Source organism: Echinops telfairi, unplaced genomic scaffold (genome assembly GCF_000313985.2).
Source record: "Echinops telfairi isolate 266 unplaced genomic scaffold, ASM31398v2 ScPeMD7_6;HRSCAF=24_1, whole genome shotgun sequence".
In the NCBI taxonomy this organism is placed as follows: domain Eukaryota; kingdom Metazoa; phylum Chordata; class Mammalia; order Afrosoricida; family Tenrecidae; genus Echinops; species Echinops telfairi.
In genome coordinates this window covers 20,208,242-20,233,133 of record NW_022103903.1, presented here as the reverse complement: position 1 = coordinate 20,233,133, position 24,892 = coordinate 20,208,242, and the positions used below count along the sequence as shown (strand labels likewise).

General features: G+C 43.7%; 1 protein-coding gene across 7 annotated transcripts in view; it reads right to left on the bottom strand.

The window, feature by feature from the left end:
• The window catches only part of ST3GAL6 (ST3 beta-galactoside alpha-2,3-sialyltransferase 6), a 112,840-nt gene that overhangs the window by 38,053 nt on the left and 49,895 nt on the right, over positions 1–24,892 (bottom strand). For 3 of the 7 annotated variants that reach the window (XM_045286224.1, XM_045286225.1, XM_004716752.3), the window contains 3 exons: positions 11,524–11,623; positions 9,104–9,181; positions 2,433–2,536 (listed from right to left, as the gene is read on the bottom strand). In XM_045286224.1, the coding sequence (XP_045142159.1) occupies positions 2,433–2,536; positions 9,104–9,181; positions 11,524–11,612 (271 nt within the window). In that variant the 5' untranslated portion in view covers positions 11,613–11,623. The remainder of the gene's footprint in view (positions 1–2,432; positions 2,537–9,103; positions 9,182–11,523; positions 11,624–24,892) is intronic. The other 4 variants (XM_045286227.1, XM_045286228.1, XM_045286226.1 and 1 more) reach the window with 3 other exon arrangements.

Sequence of the window (24,892 nt, the reverse complement as noted above, 5' to 3'; positions counted from 1 at the left end):
CATGTTAGTACAGAAACCAACATCACATAAGTTTTAACTACTTAAACTATCAATGCTTGGGTAAAATATTTAAAATGAAATCAAATGAATTGAATAAACAAATTCTAACTCAGATTTTTTGCAGGCCTGTCATTCCTTGTGCTTTTAAATCCCCTCCAGATGCCACCTCCACGGCTACCAAGTGGATTCCAACTGAGAAGGGTCCTAGAGGGCGGAGCAGGGTTGCTCTTTGGGGTTTCAGAGACAGTACATCTTTGGAAGCAGAAAACTCTTTTTATCTCCTGGGGAGTGGATGCTGGATTCAAACTGCTGACCTTGTAGTTAGTAGGTCAATGCATAACACACTCTCCCACCAGAACTCTTTCTTGTGATTTTAAAGTCTCTCAAAAAACTCTAGGCATGAAGAATGCATTGGAGAGTGGTTTATTGTAGACATGGGTTAAAATTTAACACCTTATCATTTGATCTCCTTTTGACCCAGTTTAAATTTGTTCTAGTTTTTCATAATTTATGATTTCTTTTTGAGTCGGGTTTTCATCTGTTTGACTTTGTAATTGTTGTAGTGCTTTTTGTTTTGTTTTTATCTGTTTTTTTTTAATATGAGATCTAGGATAGGTAAATCTGTAGAGACAATAACTAGATTAGTGGTTCTTGGGGGTATGGCAAGGGAGATGGGGGCAAAGTAGCGAGCTAACACAATGACCGCAAGAAAGAAGAAAATGTTCTAAAATTGATTGTGTCGATGATTGTACAACACTTTTTGACGTGATCAAACTATTGAATTGTATATGTAAATTATATGCCAATTAAACTGTGAAAAGAAAAATCTAGCCATAAAAGCTGTGTAAGGCCAATCTGTTATCAACTAGCCGAGGGAAATGTGTTTTATTAACTGGTCAATGGGGTAATTCTCTCTATACTGAGCAAATATAAAATATCCATTGTTTGAATTAATCAAATATAAAATATCCATTGTTTGAATTAAGATTGATCAAGGACGTAGAACTTGTTAATGAAATAAAGTTAACAGGTCTAAAGGTAAAACAGGAAGATAGAGAAGAAATTAGCACTCAGAGTTATCCTGTTAATTCTACATTATAAAGGAGGTGAGGCATGAGACTGCACAGAAACCAGATAGTGGTGGAACAAAGAGCCCTTTCTCAACCACATACACCCCAAAAATCTACTTAATTTTCCTTTTCTTTTTACTACCCCCAAATGAATCTAGATTTACTCTTCTGCACGTGCCTGCGCAAGCATGAATGTAGACATAACAAAGCAGACACCCATTCAATATCTCCCACATGTGCAGTTGAATGGCATCATTTACCTTCTTCATGCGGGGCTCCTGTTCTCCCGACCTCTGCCCATATTGTTTCTTCCTTTTTATCAGTTTTATTGGCATATAATCCACATATATAATTAAATAGCTCAACCACACCAAGAAGAGTTGTACAATCAATCATCAACACAATCAATTTTAGACCTTTTTCTTCTTCCTTGCATTCATTGTTATTAGCTCCCCCATCACCCCTAGTCTCCCCAGCCATACCCTCAAGGAACCATTAATCCAGTGACTGTCTCTATATATTTACCTATCTTGGATTTTATATACGGGGGGGAAAAAAAACTATCAATAACAAAGTGAAACAGAGAAAAGCCTCAATTGTAAAGCAGAAAATATGAAAAACTAGAACAAATGTAAAGTGGGTCAAAAGGGAGCTCAAATGATAAAGTGTTAAATTTTAACCCAACTGCGCCTGCAATAATTTTCCAGTGCATTCTGCATGAAAGAAGGCTATTCACATCCCTGGTCCATGCTCAAAAGGACTCACCAGAGGCTTAATCTATGTGTACATCTACCCATATGGTTTCCACACCATTTAGGTAGACACTCTGTCCCCTAACCTTATCTTGGGTTTCAGGTAGCTAATTATTTACAAGAGCACACTGCTCAAGATGCACATTCTCTACTAATGGGAGAACCTGTTTAGTTTAAAGATGTTCACAGCTTAAGGGTTATGTCAAAGCAATAGGTTCAGGGGCTCCCCCATCCCAGTGGGTGCAGTAAGTGTGGACTCTCTAAAAATTTAAAATTCTGTTCCACATTTTTCTGATCCAGCTACTGGGTCCTGGATCAAAATGCACAGTAATGCCAGCCGGACACCGCCCCACTCTTCTGTTCTCATGGCAAAGGAGGTAATATCCAGGGAGAGAATTAAGTCTGCAATCCACTTCCTTCTCCATGTCCCTGGTTGAAAATTTACTTTAAAAAGAAACAAAAAACTAATTCCACTCATCCCATCCACAAACCATATTCGTCAGGAATCATGATGAAGCAGAGAAATGAAAAGGCCTTAAGGATTACATAATCAAGTGCTTCTTCTCAAACACCACTCAGTTTAATAGGACAAAAGTGTACTACTACTGACCTGATGATTTCATCCCATAGGGTAAATCATACTTATTGCTGCCATACACAGAAGCAAGAGCTTTAAAATCCGATGTACACAAAAAAGGATGAAGCTGAGGGTACCTGGAGAGAAAGAATTAAGGATTATTTGCCAAATGTCTATAATATTTTCAGACTTTTGAAACCACAACTGAAAATAACTGTAGCATACAATCCATATTGTAATCATCACCATATATAAATGTATATATAGTTTTAATTCTTTAAAAGTTGTTCTAAACTTTTATTAAATATGCAATATTGAGTGGAACTATACAGCCATGATGGAAACACATGTACTAGATTCAAAATTACATTGCAGCTTAGGGGGAAGCTTCAAAACTTAAATTCCAACTTCAAAACACCAAATGGTAAAATGAGAGCCATAGACAGAAGAAGAAAGACAGGAAATGAAGTAAAAAAAGAAAAAGAAAATTTAATGCCAAACCACTCCTAAATTTAAAAGCGCCACATGTATGACTGTCACCTGCTGTAGAAGCAAAAAGGCACACTCTAGCTTGGATGGAGGTGGAAAGAAATTGTTTCCTTGATGGCATGTAAATTAAGCTAGAGATACTGAAGACACTTAATGAATCCATTCAGTTAAGAGAGGGGAACCTGAATCTAATGCCCAGAAATAATATTTTTAAACCATGAGCTAAAAGTATCCCAAGAAACTATCATTAAACAAAACAAAAAACCTCATTGCCATCAAGTTGACCCTGACGCTTAGCAGCCCCATACAATTTAGCCCAATTAATAAAGGTTTGCCTCGAGCATGGCCCTCCAACAAAGAGTGATCTGTGCGCATAAATTGATGGCCAAACTCACCAGCATTGAGGCGGTTCACTTCAGAGCAACCCTCGCAGGATGGCTGAGACTGCAAATCTTCACCACATAGGAGGCAACCTTATCATCCCCCCCCACAGCAGCTGGTAGATTTCAAGTTTGGGTTAGTAATCCAACGCTTCCGCCACAGTGCCACCCACCAGGGCTCCTTAAGTGGACCCCAGTTCATCGAAAGACAACAACATGGGTAGAGCGACTGGTGACACATTGCGAGGCTTGAAACCTACCGCTTCTGTGGAAACTGTGACAGGCTATATGCTTGGCTGTGAGGACCTCACTGCACCCAGGGACCTGGACAGGCTAGAGTAGAACTGCCACAAAACTTTCTAAGGATAACCTTTTCCAAAGCGGACTGTTGAATCTTTCCAACACAGGACAGCTGGTGGGTTCAAACTAGCAACCTTCCAGTGAAGTGAGTAAGCATTTAATCACCGTACCCCCAGAGATCCTATACCTATCTACAGGCATTTCTCTTTTTCACTGCCTGATTTATCCTGCAGGCATGCCAACCCTGGGCCTAGACCATTCAGCAGGCTTGTTAATGGCAGGAACAGCCTATTTTTCTCACTTTGAGCATGCTGCCCAGAGTTGGCACAGCACCCATGGGAGACGGATGACCGATGTATTTTAACTCCTATGAAGGGGGTGAGGCAGGGGAGAGAAGGCAGGTATGTGTGTGTTTAATTAAGAAATGTGCCTCAAAGCTCATATTAAAATGCTATCTACCTGGCCCCCAAGCTGGTGCTGTGCCCTTTGTTGTGAGGTGCCATCGATTCAGTGCCCACTTATAGTGACCTCGTGCACAACAGAGCAAAGCACTGCCTAGCCCTATGCCATCCTCAGAATGGTCCAATCTATTGGTGGAGCCCCTGGGTCAATACAGCCCTTCAGGGGGGTCTTTCTCATTTTCGCTGCCCTTCTACTTTTTACCAAGTACAATATTCCTTGTCAAGGACTCCTCGTTCCCGATATGTTCAAAGTGTGTGAGATCAAGTCTCACCCTCTTTGCTTCTCATTGAGCTAATCCTAACTACAGCCCTACATGGGCAGGGTTCATCCTTTCTGCTTCCCAATGAAAGCCATCTCAGCTTTGGGCTTCCTTAGTCTAAAAGCCGCAGAGACCAGAGCAGCCTTGGGAATTTCTGAGGCTGCATGGCAAAATGGGAATAAAGAATTGAAGGATAGATTTGAAATGGCCGTGATGTTGGCTTGGGTTGGCCACCCAGGAGCTGCCTGCGCTTGGACACATCATAGTTGCTTTATTTCAATGGAGCTGAGTTGAGAACTCACACTTCTTAAAGGACTTGACAGTTCAACCCTGCCAGTCGGAGACCCAGTAAATGTCCCAGTTCCACCTGTGATAGAGACAGCAGCCTCAGAGGGCCACGCAACCTCCAAAGGTCATTTGTAGACCATCGTTGCTTTCTAAAGTTAATGAGAAGAGCATGTACCAGGTCAGCTGACTTAAGCTTGCAAGAACACGGGTGGTTTCCTGCCATTTTCTGGAAAAGTTGGAACCCGGGAGGGCTTTGTACCCTGAAGGGAAGATCATAAAGGACTCTATTGTTTGAAGTTAGTTGGGGTAAAAAGGAGGGTGATCCATGCCATTATTAATACCTATTGCTAGCCAGACTTTATGCTGGGTGACTTGCATTTTAGCTCTAAGTGAATTGATTGTTTAAAGTTTTCTACTGTGCCTCCAAAACATAGTAGGCACTCCACACTTACCAGTTGTTATTTGTAATAATTGTATTACTTTAGGCCACGTTACATTTCTGCGTGTTGCGACTCCCAGACAGGCTTGGATAAATAAGTTAGGTGTGTAAATCAATTTCAGGCGTTCCTGTGGGTTTTGTGTTGGGCTGCTAACTACAAGATCAGTTGTTTAAACTCACAAGCTGCTCCTCGGACAAAAGATGAGGCTTTCTCATCTCTTAAAGATTGACAACCTGGGAGATCCACAGGGCCATTGTAGTCTGTCCTGCAGAGTTGCTATGAGTTGGAATCTACTTGATACCAGTATTATTCAGCTTAGATGAAGAAAGGAGTCCTCATGGCATTGTTGTTATGAGTTGGTCTGCTACCACAAGGTCAGCAGTTGGAATCCACCAGTCAGCTCTGGGAGAGAAAGACGAGGCTTTCCAGTCTCAGCAAGAGCTGCAGCCTCAGAAACTCACAGGAGCAGGTCTACCCTGCCCTACAGGGTCACTATGCTTCAGAATTGACTTGATGGCAGTGAGTCTGGTTTTGACTTTCAGGGGTAGAAACTCAAAAACCTCAGAAAGCCGTATGGAAGGCAGTAACTGGTCTCGGGTCACTAATCCATAAGTGGCAACACTGAAATTCACACTGATGTCGAATTCTCTTTACACTACATATCACACCTTCAGTTTCCCAATGCGATCTTTTCCTGACCACCACTGACTGCCCTGTGTTTCTAAACAAGCGACTTCCATCTGCTCTAGGGGCTGGCAGAACAGGGAAGTAGCGGCTTGTTGTAAAAATACCCCTCTCCAGACAAACAGGAAGTTACTTGACATTTAAAAACACACAACTGTAGACACACTTGCTGTGTGATCCTGTGGAAATAAGTTAAACCTCTGGGGTTTTTCTCACAAGAGCAATACTGTTTCTCTTGCTAATGTGGAATAGGACTTTAACTCAACTTTCAGAATGTCATTTTATACTGACAGTCTGCAGCTCGTGGGGCTTTATAAAACCTTTCAGAAGTTAGGGTCAGCATGCTTTTGAAAAAGGAATGGAAATAACGAGGGCATTTTGTTTTACAATAAATGTGCATGTGTACGAGGTCTCAATGTCAGATTGCTCTAATAGGAGACAAGTAAAGCATGTATTGCTACTGAGTTATAGAAGCCTTTATTACAGAGAAATATCAAAATATGAAGTGTTTTCATCTTCCTAAGCCTTCCTCAAAGAATGTTTCACTCTTCAATTGATACCATGTCCAATGGATTAAAGTTGTGCTCCTTCTAACATTGAGCTTGGGGAACAAATAGAAATCGAAAGGGGCAAGATCAGAGTTATAGTGTGGACGGGGCAGGGTTTCCCAAGGAAATGCTCTCAGGGCAGCCTTGCAACCCTCAAAGGAGAAGCAGGGGTACTGGGGTGGTGGAAAAAAAATTCCTCAATGCAAATTTCTCGCAATTTTTTCTCACTGTGTTTTTCTATTTTCTTGAAGTGTTTTCAATTTTCTCAAAACTTTCCTCCCAGTTAAGTCCCTAGGATTGTCTTGTGCCCTTCAAGAAAATCTGTCAAAATTTCCCTTGAGTATTCCCCCAAATTATCTCCATGACTGACCTCCTGGCCTTGAAGTGAAGTGACCTGGCAGATCCCTTCAGAAGCCACTGTGTTGATTAGCCCTTGCTCTCTGGATCTGATTGGTATGTGCAAGACTCTTCTCCAGGTGGTGACTTGTTCTAGAAAATCATTTTCATTACCTTTGATTGATGGAAGGATTGATGGAGCATCAGCTCTTTGAGCTAGCTGATTTTCGTGCAATACGTTCAGCAATCAGAGAGCTGAAAGCAGGCCAAGGCCAAGATGGTCGCTGACAACTGGAAATACCAAACTATGCAAGATCCCACCATCAGTGGTATTGCCTCCATGGTCATTCTACCACCTTCTCCCACCATTTCTTGGACTCCAGTCACAGTGTCTTCATTCACCGAGGTGGATACTTTTCCCTTCCTTGGCTTTGAGGTCTATCTGAAAACTGCAGTTGGATGTGGGCCAGCCTTCTTACAACTTATGGAAAGCTTCAATGAGCGGAAAGATATCCCTTTGAAGTGTGTCAACATTTTTTTTATTAGCCCTAACTTCAAAATCATTCTTTTCCATGGCACAAAAAGTATGCATTTTTGAAAGTACTAGCTCAAAGGGTAGAATGCTCACTTGGCATGCACGGAGTAGCAAGGTTCCTGCTTGTGTCTTCCAGATTTGGAGCCCTGGCGGTGGTGTCTAGTCAGTGTTGGACTGCTAATTGCAAGGTCAGTGGCTCAAACCTACCAGCTGCTTCCTGGAAGAAAGAGGAGGCTTCCTGCTCCCACAAATATTTATAGCTTTGGAATCCCTATGAGTCAAAGCCAATTCAATGGCAGCATTGTGGGCTGGCTTAGGAGGCTGAACAACTGTATGCAAGACCTTGGCTTTGCAATGATCACAGAGACATGTTTAAACAGGTGTTGTTTAGGACAAGCCTGTATGAATTGGAGCCCTCGTAACAATACTATTTTACTTACTCTTACGAGTCACATGGTTAAAAAAATTTAAATGTAGCAATCGAACATCTATAAGCATATGCAAACATGTTTTATGCCATTTCCCAGATGGTGGACTTATTTTTTTTAATCAGACATGGCGGGCCATCTTATTAAGCAATGAGTTGTATCCTCATTGTACAGGTGAAGAAAAAGGATCAGCACAAATAACTTGCCCCAGGTCACACAGTTGTTCATCCATTCGCCACTTATGTGAGGGACTGATGTTGGCCTTGGGGACAAGAGTGGACATGTTGGTGCATGGGACAGACGAGTGCTCAGGTAGAAGAGCAGGAAATGACAGTGAGTCTCTATGAAGGACAGAGGGGGTGTGGTCTCCCCTTGCCAGCCTGGCCTCACAGCTGCCTCCCACCTAGGGCATCTTGCAGGCTGCTCAGGTACCCGGCCCCAGCTGACTCGGCGAGGCTGCAAGGCCCAGATGAATCCTGGAAATGGTGGACTGATTTGAAAGCCATCTGTTCCTCCAAAGCATTAAGAACCAAGAATGGAATGATGCAATGTCATGAAAGAACATACGGAGAAAAGAATATGTGAAGGTTTAAAACAATACGCATCCGTGATCCTAAATGGATAAAATACAGAAAATCTTGTTCTTATTTTTCACAATGAAACATGCCCAGACTCTGTCTTGGAAGAAGTAGAACCACCATGCTCGTTAGAAGCAAGGATGGAGAGACTTTGTCTCACGTGTTTGGACATGTCCTCAGGAGGGGGGCATCCTGGAGAAGGTACAGTGAAGGGGCAGTGAGAAAGACGAAGGCCCTTGAAGAGATGGGTTGAAACAGTGGCTTCCACAATGGGGTCAAACATCCGAACCATCGAGAGGCTGGCCCAGGCTGTGTGATGTTTCGTTCTGTGGCACACAGGGTCACTGTGAGTAGGAACAGACTCGATAGTTCCTAACAACAGGCCAGACCCTCAATTATTTACCCAGACACAGCAGTCTGTCAAAATCCAGGTGACAAGACAAAGCTGATGTGGAGCTAGATGGGTAAATTTTCGACAAGTCTTGACAACATAATTAACAATGCCTGTACCCTTAGTCGAATAACCATTGTGTGTTTCAGTAAACATCAGTGAAAGACAGGAAATTTTGAACCCTTGTGCCTAACTTAGAGGCAAGGGAAGAGAAGCTCTAAAATAAAAAGTAAAAGTTAAAAACAAGCTGGGCACAAGAGGGGAGACTAAATTCAAGGCACAGTACACTGATCATGACCTCTGTCTCCTCTCGGTGTGAGAGATTGCTAGTTTGATCGAGTTCCTCAAAGCCTGTTCTTAAAATAAATGCAGAGCTGATTCCAAGCACAAAGACAGGGTAACCCAGTTCTCCCTTCGGGATCATCCACTTTCTGCTGCTGAGAGTTGTAAGACACATAAACAAGTGTGGGAAAAGGCTACACGACAAATTTTGAACCCACGCTATGTTCCCCGGTTCCTTGTACATCAGTAAATCGGGCTGTTGTTTGGTTGTTGTTGCAACTGTCGTGTGTGTGTTTGATTTTACCTCAAGAGAGAGGCAAAGGCTGGCTCTGACAAGCAAGGCTGGATCTTATTTCTTCGTTTCATGTCCACGGGTGTCATCCTATGAGACAAAAATAGGATCCGTCAGAAGCCGGACTGGGCAGCGTGCCTGAAGGGAAGCAAATGCCCCGAGAAGCAATTCTGCCACAGGCTGGGCTCTGTGTAGCGCTGGCTCTGGCAGCATCTTTTCCAAATCCTGAACACAGGGTAGGTTTTATGGGCATAAAAGAACCTGGGCACGGCCGAGGTGACCCAGAAGCGATCCCAAGAACAGCAAGGAGACTCCTGAGAGAGGGACTACGATTGCTGCATCACAGAGGCACGACCAGGGTCACTTTTCAAAAGTCCCCGCTCACCCTCCCAATGCCCAGCTTTCTAGTTTCTCCATGCCACCAGCCAACAGGGGACTCCACAAATCCCATCATTGCGAGTGATAGCCAACCCTCCTCGATTCTTGGCACAGGTCAAGCCGGGGGTGCCTCCTGAATAGAGGACTTGTCTGCACAATTGAAAAGAGTACTGGGAAACAAGACGGAGGCCAACTGCAAGCATAAATGAAGGGAGGGGCCCTGGGCTCAGCAAGCAGAGAGGAAAGCCGGTCAACACAAGAGCTTGTAAGTGAGCATCCATTGTCGAAAGAATGACTATAAAAAGGATGATATATTAATATATGATATATAATGTAAAGAATTAATTGCTTGATATTCTGGGTTAATGCTGAAGAAAATAAGTGAGATCTTTTGTAGTTAGACACAATTTTCCACCTTTTGTTCTGGTACAGCATCTCTATGAGAACTGACCAGGTTTCTGGCCTGTAGAGCTAGTGAAGTCCTTATTCAGGAAAACATCCCTTGTGAATACCACAAAGGGTGAGGATTCTTTGATTTTTATGAACAAATGATACAGCAATATGAAGCCATCTCATCAGGTTATAAAAGCCTGATTTTCCAGAGGACAAAATGGGGCTTATTACTTTATTTCAAAGGTTATTAAAATAAAGAAAGCAAGTTGTATTGGGAGAATGTGGAAAGAAACAGGGTAGTTGACAGACACACGTGCGCGCACACACAACAGTCCATCTTAAATAGGGGTACAAAGCAGTGTCATGAACACCCACGCATTTATGGGAATTTCCCACAGTACTCTCTGTGGCTGCAGTACTATGTTATCTAGGGGCGACAGACACACTCCTTAAGTCCTGAGGGCAAAAGACAATGTTGAAGGTCAACTGCTTTCATTGCCTTCGGTACCCTTCCCACTGTAGCCAACAAGCAGATTTGTGAGACAGTGACACTCAGCAAGCTTGCGTTCTCTTCTCGTCTTGTCCTCCATGAATAAGTGTGGGACAGAGGCGAGGGCATGGCACCTGTGGACTTGTGGGATCATCCTTCATATTATAGTGTCCAGTGTTCTCTACCCTGATATTGAGGTCCAGCGCCTAGATGTAGTATCTACTCTACCCACCTTGATATTGCCAGGTGCCGTGGAGTCCACTGGATTCACAGCAACCCTATCTCCCTGTCCCATAGGGTTTCCTAAACTATAATCCTCACGTGAGCAGCTTTTGCACATGTGGACCTCCTGAGTGGGTTCAAACCATGGGCCTTTCATTTACCCCAAGGTTGGAGCTGTTAGTGGCCCTTTGCCTATAGTTGCTTTTCAGCCAACAGTAATGTGATTAAATACAGAAACATTAATTTAGCATCTATCTTCTAAGCACAAGCTAGAAAGATAATACAATGTCTGATACACTGGCAAACCACACATACACACACAAAATCTCTTTGCTTAAGACAGGAAGCTGTCATGCGATATACTTTGATATATGTAATTAAGCACTTCCACATGTTCAACATTTAAAAGTCATGAAAACTCCATTCTCTACTTAAAGGCTGACAATAAGCAGAAGGGTGAAAAACTTAAGAGGTTTGCACTGTGGCAAGACTATGTGCCTCTTCACGGTTTTACACATAACAGTCAAATCAATTTTGTTTCAAAAATACATATAACAGATAACCGACATTTTTCAACAAAGGAGATCAAATGTTGTATCTGCATTTTCTAAGTGACCTTTCATCCCAGAATTTTGAATTCCAAAATTCAAGTGTCATGGAGCCAAAATGTTGCTCCCTTAACTGAAGGAAATGAAACATTGTATAATTAATGTTGTCCCCATGATGGTGAACTTCACCAGTTCCCTGGAGAGACGATGAAAGAGGGTGTTGTTTATTACTTGCTAAACTGATCGAAATACAAAATTGGTACATTCTCAGTGCAATTTATAATGGAAAGCCAGGAAATCTTGTAAGGACATTAAGATTTTTTATAGGTCCCTCTAATATATTTTGTGAGCATAGAAGACTAATTTGGGAGTTATGTTTAAATAAGGAAAACAAAACTTACCAATATATATTCGCTCCCCATAACATACAATGCAACACATAATAGAGGAAGACACCACTAAGGAATATGGCCACATGGTACGCTCTCATGGCTGGCCCACCTGAAACACAGGAATGAAATGATGCCCAGATTTAGTTCAAATGAAAAGCAAGGTTAGTGCACAGATGGACTGTACACAGTAAAACCGAAGCATTAGTGCGCAGAGTGGCAACACTGATTGCGTGGTCCTGTGCCATCCTCACAATTGTTCCTATGCATGAGCCCGTTGATGCAGCCACTGTGTCAATCCATCTCACTGAGGGCCTTCCTCTTCTTCTCTGCTTCTCTACCAAGCATGATGTCCAGGGACTGGTCACTCCTGACAATGTTTCAAAAGAAGATAAGATGACAAAGTCTTTCCATCTTGCCTCTAAAGATCCCTCCGGCCGCACTTCTTCCACGACAGACTGGCTTGTCCTCTGAGCAGTCCATGGCACTTTCAATATGCTTTGCCGGCATCACAATTCAACGGCATTGATTCGATTTGCTTCTGACATCCAAAGCTGTTGTCAGAGGGACTCTGAAACTTGTCTTAAGCACAGAGTAGCTAAAGTAGATTTACCATCGAGTAGCTAAAGCGAACGGAAGAAATTATGAAGTCAAAGGGCTGAATAGAAAATTGTTAAGGGCAGTTTGAGAAGACAAAGCCAAATATTACAATGAAATGTGTAAAGACCTGGAATTAGAACACCAAAAGGGAACGTCATGCGAAGCATATCTGAAACTCCAGGGGGAAAAAATAAAACAAAAAAACAGGCCTTGAGTTGCAATCTTGATGGATTCTTTGGGCAAAATATTGAATAACGCACGAGGCTTCAAGAGAAGATGGAAAGAATGTACAGGGTCACTCTGCTAAAAAGAGCTGGTTGTCATTCCACCATTTCAAGAGGTAGCATATGAGCACGAACCAATGTCGCTGAAGGTAGAAGTTCAACCTGCACTGAAAGCACTAGCCAAAAACAAGGCTCTAGGGATTGATAGAAGACCAGCTGAAATGTTTCAGAAAGCTGAAGAAGCACTGGAAGCACTCAATCGTCTATGCTAGGAAATTTGGAAAGCAGCTATTTGGCCAACTGACTGGAAGAGATCCATATTTGAGCCCATTCCAAAGACAGGTGAATCAACAGATGGTTCAAACTATAGAATAATATCACTGATGTCATATGCAAGTAAAATTTTGCATGATCACCCAACAATGGTTGCAGCAATACATTGACAGGGAGCTGCCAGAGGTTCAGACCAGATTCAGAAGAGGAGGTGGGGCAAGGGATATCATCGCTGATGTCAGATGGATCTTGGCTGAAACCAGAGAATACCATAAAGATGCTTACTTGTGTTTTATTGATTACGCAAAAGCATTGGGCCATAACAAACCATGGATAACCTTGAGAATAACAAATCCTAGAATACTTCATTGTGCTCACGTGGAACTTGTACTTGAATCAAGAGGCAGTTGTACAAACAGAACAAGGAATGTGGCATGGTTTAAAATCAGGAAAGGTGTGTGTCAGGATTGAATCCTCTCACCATGTTTGATCAATCTGCACACTGAGCAAATCATCAGAGAAGATGGCTATATGAAGAAGAATATGACACCAGGATTGGAGGAAGGCTGAATAACAACCTGCAATACGCAGATGACACAACCTTGCTTGCTGAATGTGAGGAGGATTTGAAGTACTTGCTGATAAAGAGCAAGGATTTCAGCCTTTAATATGGATTTCAACTCAATGTAAAGAAGACCAGAATCCTCACAACTGGACCAATAGATAACATCATGATTAATGGAGAAAAGGCTGAAGTTGTCAAATATTTTATCTTGCTTATATCCACAATCAATATTCACGCAAGCATTAGTCGAGAGGTCGAAAAATGTGTTGCGTTAGGTAAATCTACTGCACAAGACTTCTAAGAGTATTGAAAAAAGCAAGGATGTTATTTTGAGGACTAAGGTGTGGCTGACCTAAGCCGTGGTATTTTCCATTACCTCATCTGCATGTGAAAGTTGGCCATTGAATACGGAAACCCTAAAGAGAATCAATGCACTTAAATTATTCTGGATATACCTACTAAAAGTGCAGAAGCAGAATGCTTTCCTTATTCCTATTCTCTTATCTTTTCACAGGAGCTCTAGTAGTGTTGTGGAACAAGTGTCACAACACTGTCGTGGACGGCAAGGTGACCCATTCACCCCAACAGTCACACTGAGGGACCCTCCATAGAGAATGCCGTGAGTGGGGGTGGTCCAGATGGCAGTGTGTTGGTTTGGGGTTTGTTTTGCTTATCTTATAAATAATACAACATGATGCATGTTTAGAGCAACAAACAGGTTTATGGTTTCAAAGGTCAGTGACTAGTGCCTCACATTAAGAAAAAAAATCCAAACTCCCTGCCATCGAATGAATGCTGACTCATAGGGACCACTTGTGGGTTTCCAAGATGGGAACTGTTTACAGGAGTAGAAAGCCCCGTCTTTCTCCCATGGAGCTGCGGGTAGTTTAGAACTGCCGACCATGCGGATTGTACCCAACGAACAGCCACTACCCCAACAGAGCTCCTCTACATTAGGGAAGAAAGGGGGGCAAATGTTTAGACATATAGTCCATATACAAAATTTTAAAAGGGGGGTAGTATTAAAGAATATCTATTTTTTTCTTTCTCAATAAAAAGTGAATATATGCTATAAGATGTGAACAAACATTTTTTTTCAGTCCTTGGAATATTTTCATACTATAATTCATAATCAAATTTTCAATTTTCAACTTTTATATACTATTGAATGTACCTATTTATCAACATCAAACCACACCAAAACCAAACCCACTGCCATTGATGTAGATTCTGACTAATGGAGACCGTATATGATTTGGGATGCTGTAAGTCTTTACAGGAGCAAAACAGCCTGGACAACCTCCTGTTTCTCCCTCAATGCAGCTAGTGGACTTGAACTGCTGACCTTGCAGTACAATGATTACTTGACAGCAGCACCAGAGCTCCTTTCTCAATACAAAGCACAGATAAATTCAGCTAATTATTTACATGCTTTTTGCTACATTTACAGTACAGCTCATGGCACATTTGCATATAGACAAAACCTAAGCATAGTCTTCCCCAAAAATGCAAAATCAGCCAAATGCAAAAATCAAACAAAACTTCTCTAGTTTCCACTTTTGCTTCAACGGCAATAATGAAATTAAAGGGGCAAAAGGCACATTTAGTAATCGTGTAGGATTCTAGTCTTCTCTTTCACAGCATGTAACTTTAAAGAGGTATGCTGGTGCTTTGCTTCTCTTAGCAAGTTTGTGCTTCATTCCCACGATTAAATGTGCCATGCCTCTCCTATCCATATCTACTAGCCCCAGTGAGAGGGACTGAGCACTCAGGAGTCTGCTTGGAGATGTTCTCAGTAGTCTAATGAACTTGCTGTTAGCCACCTACCACCACCGGGCTCCTGGCCACCCCATGCACAACAGAACAAAATGCTGCCTGTCCAGTCCTGTGCTGGTGATCCATATGGACTCCCTCACTCTTGAGGCCTTTCTTCCTAGTCTGTCTTAGTCTGGAGACTCTGCGAGCCCTGTGTAGCATCAGAGCAGCCCACAACCCCCCTGACAAATGAGTGGTGCAGGGACCTGGGGTGCATGGGCTGCGAAATCAAACCCAGTCCTCCTGCCTGAAAGGCAAACGCCCCACCACTAAATTCCCAATGAGTTTGCCATTACCAACCTTTGGATGGTAAAGCAAGTTCTAAGGGACGCAGGGTCATTTTTTTTAACGGCATTATTGCACCGGGCTCTATTAGAGTGAGGCCCTCAAGAGCTAGTTGGGGTGGGGGGTGGGGATGGGGGGGATGGGAGGGAGGTTGTTCATGAAATGATTCTAATCTCTAGTGACTTCCCTGGTGAATTAGTTGGGTTCTACTCCCCTGCTAAAGAGCTCTGCTAATGCAGCAATTAAAGGATCAGCTACTAACCAAAATGGTGGTGGTTTGGGCAGTCTGCACCTGTAACCGCAACAGACATACGGACGGGGAAGTGGTCCCTTCTGTCCTACAGGGTTGCTATGCATCAGAACCAACTCGGCGGTACCGACGACCACCACCACGGACATAAACGGGAATCAACTGATGAGCAACAGGGTTTGGGACGCCCTTGCTTCCAGCTATGGCTTCTCACTGTCATGAGCAATCTCCACTCCCACATGCCACCATTATTAAAAATTAGCTAGCAATAAAAGCTCTGCAATTAGAAAGAAAAGTTAGCACACATTAGTATGCATGCACTGCCAATGTAGTACATACGATCCGTGTGAAGAGCCAATGGTGGCTAGAAACAGATGGGAGGCTCCATAGTCCAACGCCACAGAAACCTGCCTTGAGGGACTTAGGTAAATCAGTTAACCTCCTTTGTCCCAAGTCTCCTCTCAAGTTTAAAAGGGAGAAAGCACTGCCTGCTTAGTTGGGGGTTCGAAGAATTACCTGAGGGAATCTAGCACAGCTCTTACACAAAATATGAGCTACAGATGTGCATGTTTTGTTTTTTTAAACTTAAATCGGGTTGCTCTTTTTCTACACAGTGAAATGCTTGGGAGTCGAGGAAGCCCAAGTTCGTCTTGGCTGGCTTTTAGTGCAGTGCTACAGGCGGTGCCACATTGTCAGGTCCACAGCAAGAGGTCACTGGGGGGCTTTGGCAGAAGTTCCGCATCCCCTGAACAAAGAAGCAGGTAAATCACACAAAACCCAAATACCCACCGCTATCTAGTCGATTCCAACCAATAGTGACCATTCGTACAACTGTGCTACCAGTCCCCGAATATCTAAATCTTTACAGAAGCAGACAGCCTCAGCCTTCTCCTGCAGCACCGCTGGTGGCTTTGATCAGCAGTCCTTTTGGAAACCAACCCAATCCTTAACCCAAACATAAAACTCTGCTGCCTCAGCCCATGCCTCCCTTCCCCCGTCTTTCTCACCCACCTATCTGTCATGGGTGCTATCCTGATATCCTTAAATTCTTCCTGGTACAAGGAAGGAAACGGTACAATCTTTACTGGATTAAACAATAAGAACATGATCCTATCTCTTGAGAAACCATTGCTAAAACCCAATCGGTGGGAAGAATTCAGGGCAAAATTCTGTAAGTGTTTTTGAGTTGATCACAAAGGATCAATCAAGTGGCTAGTCCACAAATCACAGACAGGCAAGCCCGTGAGCCTGCAGCCAGGCTTGTAGAAGAGGCTCAAAAGAGGCTGGCTTCCCTGCCCCCTCTTTGACCGCACAACTTGATGAACATCTGACAATTACAGTTCAGCTGGCTTGCATTGATCCTATTTGTGATAGGTAGTACTAAAAACGTTGGCCATGAATCAGGTTTTACCACTGGCCTAACAGTGTTGATGGGGACATGATGTAAACTTATCTGTCTTTCTCTAAACCAGTGGTTCTCAACCTCCCTAATGCTGCGACCCTTTAATACAGTTCCTCATGTTGTGGTGACCACCCCCAACCATAAAATTATTTTCACTGCTACTTCATCACTGTCATTTTACTACTGCTAAGAATCAGATGAAAAAAAAAAAAAAAAGAATCAGATGACCTCTGTGAAAGGGTCATTCAACCCCCACAATGGGGTCGCGACCCACAGGTTGAGAACTGCTGCTCTAAACTGATCTCAGCAAAATGGTCTTTGTTTTTCACCCAAGTATCAACCAAATGAAATCCCTGGGTGGTCCAAATAATTTGCACTCGATATTCATCTATTCTATGGGGTTGGTAGTTTGAACCCCCACCCACCATCCCTATGCATGTCACAGAAGAAAGGCCTGGCAACCTGCTTTCAAAATGATTACAATGAAGACAGCCCCATGAGGCAGATCTACTCTGCAAATCATGGCTCACCATGAGCTGGAATTGGCGCCATGACCATGGGTTTAGTTTAATGCCCGGACAGATGGAATATTGTTGTTGTTGCATCAGGTCCATTGTAACGCAGGAAGAACCTTCTCAGTGGCCCTACAGGATGGGACAGAACTGCCGTGTAGGCTTTGAGACAGGTCTTTGCTCCCACCGAGCCGCTGCTGCTGTATCGGTAGGTGCTTTTCAGTCCGTGCTGACTCACGGTGACCCTGTGCGTAACAGAATCAGAGAGGCCTCTGTCTCACAAGGTCTTCACAGTTGTTCGATTGGAGCCTCCAACTGCAGTCACCGTGTCACTCCCCCTCAGCCAGGATCTTGCCCTTCGTCACTGACTCTCTACCAAGCATGATGTCCTTTTCTAGGGACTTGCCTCTCCTGACGACATGCTACTTGCAGGCACATCGCGTTGGAGAAAGCTTACCTTGGGGCCCTGCCCCATGCTAAGTCCTCTGTAGCAACTCTTGCGCATTTCTTGCTGGAATGATCCCAGGGGTACTGAGTAGGAAGCACCACCACTCTTAGCTGTGGCACAGGTCATCAACTGAAGTGGAGTTTAGGGGCAGCATCAAGGGTTCGGGCATTCAAAATTAAAGTAGGGTACAAGTGACATATTTATCTCTAGAAAATGGGTGCGTATGTTCCTAACGAGGGCTATGGTGGCCACAAAGCACCTGGAGAACCTTTACATACTGTTCATGTGTCATGCATGCAGATGGAAGGGGAGGACTGTGCACTCAAGTGGGGCTTTCACTGCATTGTGTGGAAGAGTTGCCTTCTACCTGCCGGGGCAAAAGTTCACCCAGTTTTCAGATGGACTGCATACACATGCAAGTTTCGTCTGTTCCACAGCCTTACTGGGATTCAGCCTCTTCAGATAATCTTGCGCTGTGTGGCAGCAGCTGTGTGTGTAATGCTATGCACTGTAGAGACCAAAAACAAACAAACAAACATGTGTACAGGATAAGGCCTCATACCAATCAGATGTCCATTTGTTATTGTGTTTCTTAGCAACGCTTTATCTCTTAGTGTTGTAAATGCCACTTAAAATTGATGACAATCTTGTTGCTGTCAAAAATGCATATATATGTGTGTGTGTGTGTGTGTGTGTGCGCGCGCGCGCGCGTATGTGGGTCATGAAATCTCCGTGTCTTTGTTTCTACGGAGCTGTGGAAATGGTGTGTGGAGGCGGCGTTTCACTTCCTCCAGCTCCACAAAGGGCAAGAGGAATCACTGTCACCAGCATCAGCTGCCCAAGGCCCATTTCTATGAGGCTGAGGTCAGGAAAGGCCAGCCTCCTCCCTCCATCCCTTTTTATCCTATTTGGCCACCAATGGTCCCTCCCACAGCACTCTACTGTGGCTGGGTTCGATGAGTCATTGGAATGGCCACACAGAACCCACAGATGAGGTTCACCACTAGAGGGATGCTGAAGAAGGTTTATGGGTCACAGGTGGGGTGAGAAATGCTCAGCCTATTGTTGATCAGTCGGAACAGTTGCTTGTCTGCCACGCTCATAAGGAGGTCTTTCTGTGGCCTTCAGCCTCTTGGGCTGGTCTCTGCCCTATTTGGGCAATCTTACAAAGCTCGCTTAGGACTGTCAATAAATGCCCAAAGTGCATGCCATTCCACCACAGTAAGCCTCAACTGGACTGCACGCAGCCCTAGCTCCGTGGGTCAGCAAAACCCAACTCCCCCAAATAAATGCCTAGAGGCCTCCCACTGTAATAGCTGACCCTGAGTCGAGCCAGTCTTCTGTCCCAAAGCTTTACTTGCTCTGTGGCCTTGGAGGTCCCCTGCTGTCTTGCTGGAACCATGTCTGGTTGCTGCGTGGCTGCTCCTCTGGTATCCAGATTGCCTCCTGGGTCAAGGAAGTGCAATGCGCAGGAATCGCAGGGTCTCCACGACGTGTTCTGCGCCTGGCTTGTCTCGCTTGCTGCTGGTGCGACTCCTGTCTCCTGCTTCTGAGATGGCTGATTTTATGCCCAGCTAGATGGAAATCACAATTAGCCGTCCCTGTTCACAATCATTTGCAGGTGAATCATATAAGGCAATCAGTACCAGGAAAAGGCAGATTGCTTGGTGGGAGTAACAAGGCTATGGCGAGGTGAGTCATACGAAATAATTCACTGCAGGAGCACTCTGCCTGTACTCACAAGAGAGGATCGTTTGTTCCTCTGGCAGTCCCTGGTGCTTTCCCCAGAATTCAAGTGCATCCAAATGCATCACTTCTCCTGGGGTCTTCCTGGTCCTTGTCCAGTTGCCACCCGCAGACGAAGCCGGTGAAAATAACATGGCACTAACTTGGTGGCAGTGAGCTTGGTTTTGAGTCCAGTCCTCACAAAGTGACATCGTTGCTCTTTAACACGTCAACGAAGGCTTATGGCCTTCTGCTATCTTTGGGATTCAGGATTTTCAGTGTCTTATTCTGTCGTGGTATGTGGGTGTTCCCCTTTTTCATGATTTTCTTTATATGAGATGTGTAGGTAAATATATAAAGAAAGTAACCAGATTAATTGTTTAAGGCTATGCCAAGGAGGCCGGGAGGAAATGGGAAGCTGAGACTAGAATGAAGAAAATGTTCTAAAGTTGACTGTCATGGTGAGTTTACAACTCTATTTAATATACTTCAACCATTGAATTGTATGGTATGTGAGTTATTTGTCAATTAAACTGATTAAAAAAAACCTTTAAAGAGCAACAAAGGGGATTCAAACCACTGCCCTTTCAGTGAGTAGATGAATGTCTAACCAGTGCATCACCTGCCTCCAGATAAACGTAAAGGACTCTGAGACCCGTGGATGATCTCTTTGTTTCCTGACGCCCTCGAAAGACACTGTGCTTATTATGTCTCTGCTCTCCGAGTTGCAATGTCTGGTGCCCGGCAACTCTGAGAGTCCCCGACCCCCCACACGGATGTCTGCCGAGTCCGTTTTAGCAGTCACGGATGATGTCTTTGAGCCTGTCCTGGAAGACAGTTTGTCATCAGCCAAAACACTTACAAAACAGTTACGTCCCACTAAGAATAACAAACATTTCACAAGGATGTTACTGATCCGTGTCAGCGAATTTCTTTCGTTCTTTTTTAATCGTAACCTATTTATACCTTAGCGAAGACAGTATGTGAAGGGTCAGAGAAAGAACTTGGTATTTGGAATTTGCTTAGCCATCTATTTGCTTACCCATCCCCCAAACACATTCTTTGTGAAATGTATGTATTATTTTACAGACCAAGATGTGTGAGATATTTATTGTTGTTTTGTTGTTTTCCATGGACTTACATGTAGTTTAGCTGCAAACAAAGAAGGGTGAGAGAACATTCTGTTTCCTTCAAAAAGTACAATGAACCCACTCTGAAGGAGCCAATTCGCACACCACCTGAGACAAATTTAGGAAGCTTAACAGCCCTCTTAGATTTCACTGGCAGTCCAAAACTTCATGTTCAAGTTGCAAAGTACACTGTGCCCAGCAAGGATATCCTCTTGATAAACACACAGAGTTCCTCTCCATGCTAACCGGAAATGTTTCCCAAATAAAGGAATTCTTCAATTATAAATGGAATAACAGTGCAGATGTTGAACAAAAGCCTTCAAAGGAAAACCCTGTAGGACTTTTAAAAGTACCTGCTTTTAAAATCGTGTGGTTGGTGGTTGTCACGGAGCCAATTCAGACTTGCTTGTGCAGAGAATAACTTCTCCTCAGCCTTTCTAAAGCTGCGCTCGTTCAGAAGCAGATGGCCAGGACGACAGGGGGGACTGAATCACCAAATTTTCAGCTGGTAGTCAAGGAGGAGCTCTGGTGGTATCGTGGTTATAAGTTGGGCTGTGGTCCTCATGGTCAGCGGTTCAAAACCACCAGCAGCTCCAAGGGAGAAGAAGTGGGCTTTCTACTCATGTAAACAGTTATAGTCCTGAAAACCCACTGGGGGTCGCTGTGAGTTAACATTGACTAGATGGCAGTGGGTTTGGCCTTTTAAAATCAAGTTGTAAATTTCATCTATGCCTCCAGTACAATTTCAATGACCAAAACAAACACGTTTCAAGATCCTCACATTATACATGTCTGACACCAACTTCGTGATTAAATGGCTTCTACAACAAAGAAGCACCCCCAAACCCAGTTATCCAGTTCACTCGGCCTCACATCAACTGTATAGGACAGAGTAGAACTGCTCCTGTGGGTTTCCAAGACTGTAACTTCACAGGGGTGGAAAGCCTTGTCTTTCTTCTGCGGAGCAGCTGGTGGTTTCAAACTGCTGACCTTGTGGTGAACGGTCCAAAGCATAACCTACTTAAGCCACCAGGGGTCTTGTTCTTAAAACCAGGATCCGTAAAGCACCTTGACAAAGCTTAAGCCACACAATGAGTATTCATTTAAACCAGTGGTTCTCAACCTTCCTAATGCCTCGTCCCTTTCATACAGTTCCTCATGTTGTGGTGATCCCCAACCATAAAATTATTTTCATTGCTACTTCATCACTGTAATTTTGCTACTGTTAGGAATTGGGTGACCCCTGTGAAAGGGTTGTTCAACCCCAGGTTGAGAACTGCTGCTTTAAGCATGGGGAGATGGCAGTGGAAAGAGGAGGGCTCACAGGTGGAATTAAATGTTGACTTTAAAAACCTCTTATGTACATAATATCTATATAATATCTACTAGATATATTTAAAATGTATACACACACACATACCCTGGTGGCAGAGTGGTTACACTTTGAGCTGGGAACTGCAAGGTCAGTAGTTCTAAAACACGAGCCACTCCAAGGGAGAAAGATCATGCTTTTTACTCCTGGAAAGAGTGACGCTTGGAAACTCACAGGAACAGTTCTACCCTGTTCTAAACTGTCGCCATGAGTTGGCATCGAATCCATTGCAGTGAGATACACACACACACACACACACACACACACACACACACACACACACACCCCAATATGCGTAACCTACCATTGCCCGAGTGAGTTAAATGTTGGCAATGGTTTTTCCTTTCTTTAATACTAAAAGCATAGCTTACTTGTGCAGACCTTTAAAGTGAATCACAAAGCCTGCACTGAGTACATGCACGGCATTGTTTAAGGACCACAACAATTTTGTTAACTGGGCGTACACCTCTTATTCTTCTTTTGATAAATGAGGAAACTGAACATTTCTAAGGTTATATGACTCACCCCAAGTCACAGAGTTTAGGGGAGACAGAAATAGACTTTGGGTTGGCCATTTCTTTCTCAGGGCTCTATTCTGGGCAGCATCCTGCCTCTCCAGAAAAAGGCAGGAGAGAAACCCCAAAGAGAGAGTTGAAATCTGAAATTTCCTGAAATCTGAAATTGGAGACTAGAGGTCTGGAAAGAGGAGCTGGTGCCCGCACTTCTCAAAGGAACTTGGCAGACCAAGGATCAGGATCAGCTGGGGGCTGTTTAACCCAAAGCTCCTGAGTCTCAGCTGCTCAGGAACGTGAATTTTAAATAAATCTTATGCTAGGGATAGAGAGCCCTCGTGGCCCTGTCAGGTAAGAGGGCACTGCTACCCTGTTTCCCCAAAAATAAGACAGTGTCTTAGATTAATTTTTGCTCCCAAAGATGTGCTAGGTCGTATTTTCAGGGGATGTCTTATTTTTCCATGAAGAAGAATACAGTGCACATTGATTGTTTATTGTTTTATTAAAATAGACCTCACACTTCCTGTCTGCTCCGGCTGTGCTGTGGTCAACAGTGAGCTGCGCGGCAGCGCCCACCACTACGGTCCAGAGTCCAGAGTTATGGTAGCTTCGGGGGGCCTTATTTTTGGGAAGGTCTTATTGGGGGGCGGTGCCTTATATTTCAGTGAGAGGCAAAACTGTAAGTAGGTCTTATTTTCAAGGGATGTCTTACATTCAGGGAAACAGGGTAGCTACAAGGTTTAGTTCAAACACATACCTGTTCCCCTCGGAGAAAGGGGAGGCTCTCTTACAGATGTACAATCTTGGAAACGCTTTGATTTAGAATCGACTCCCTGGCAGTGGGTTATTCCAGGTATAAGTGTACCTGAGTGATGCAAGACACACCTGCTAACCTGATGCCCAAATGGTTGGCAATTCAAGTTTACCCAGAAGTGCCTTGGAAGAAAAGTATAGCATTCCACTTCCAAAAAATAAACAGCCATTAAAAACCCTAAGGAGCACAATTCGACTCTGATGCAGACAGGGTTGCCATCAGCTGCAAGCTCCTTGGTGACAACTGATGGGATTCAAGGGATACTCCAGAAGACACTTGAGGGCACAAGGGATTTACAGAGCACAGTGACCATGTCACAGCAGCCACCCTAATGACATTGCAAGTTCCGTGACAGCAGGAACTGTGTCTGTCTGACCGTCTATTCCCATCACCGCTACCAAGACCTATCACATAGAAAAGGTTCACTAGATAGTTGTTGACTGTAGTTGTAGATCTCATAACTAGATATATTATTATCATTTTTTACCCTACGTGCCTGTTGTTGTTTGCCACTGAGTCCATTTTCTATTCATAGAGACCCGTGTGACAAAGTAAAACTGCCTCGTAGGGTTTCCTAGGCTGTAATCTTTAGGGGAACAGACTGCCTGGTCTTGCTCCATGTTGAATGGTTGGGTAGCTTCGAACTGCCAACCTTTCAGTTAGCAGTTAAGTGTTTAACCTTGCACCTACAAGGCTCCTTCCTAAATATCAGTCAATTTACCAAACAAACAAATCCTGCCTAGCTAATTCTATAGGACAGGGTTGACTGCAATCAATAGAGTGGGTGAAAGGATGGACTGCTAACCACAAGATCGCTGGCTCAAATGCACCAGTTACTCCGAGGTAGTAAAATGAGGCTTTCTGCTCCCATAAAGATTAACAGCCTTAGAAACCAAGAGACAGTTTAGGTTGTTCTGTTCTACTCTGCCCAGTTCTCCCTTCCCCTGAAGCCATCCCCAGTTCTGTGAGAGAAAAGACCTGGCGATCTGATCCCATAAAGTTTACAGCCTAGGACAGAGTAGGGGCAGCTTTACTGTATTGCATGGGGTCTCTAAGTCGAACCTACTTAGACATACATTAACATCATCATCATCATGTGGGGGGTGGGGAATGCATAACAAAACTCAAAATCATTAAAAAAATCCAACTCAAGTAGAAAGCAAATGTTTTGAGAATGATGATGGCAACAAAGGTGTTTGACACAATGGATGGATGTATGGATTGTGATAAGTATTATACAGGCCCCCCAAAAATGATTTAAGATAAAAAAATATATAATTCCAACACCGAAAAGCTACTTCTTGCTGAAATAGCCAAACTATTATGAGCAAAATTTAGTATGTCTTCATGTTGAAGGTAACAAAAAAAGAATGTGATTAAGTCGTACTGAATCGAGGTCCTGCAAAATTAGGGTCCTCATAACTGGGCCCACTAGTCCTCCAGGTGAAGTCGAG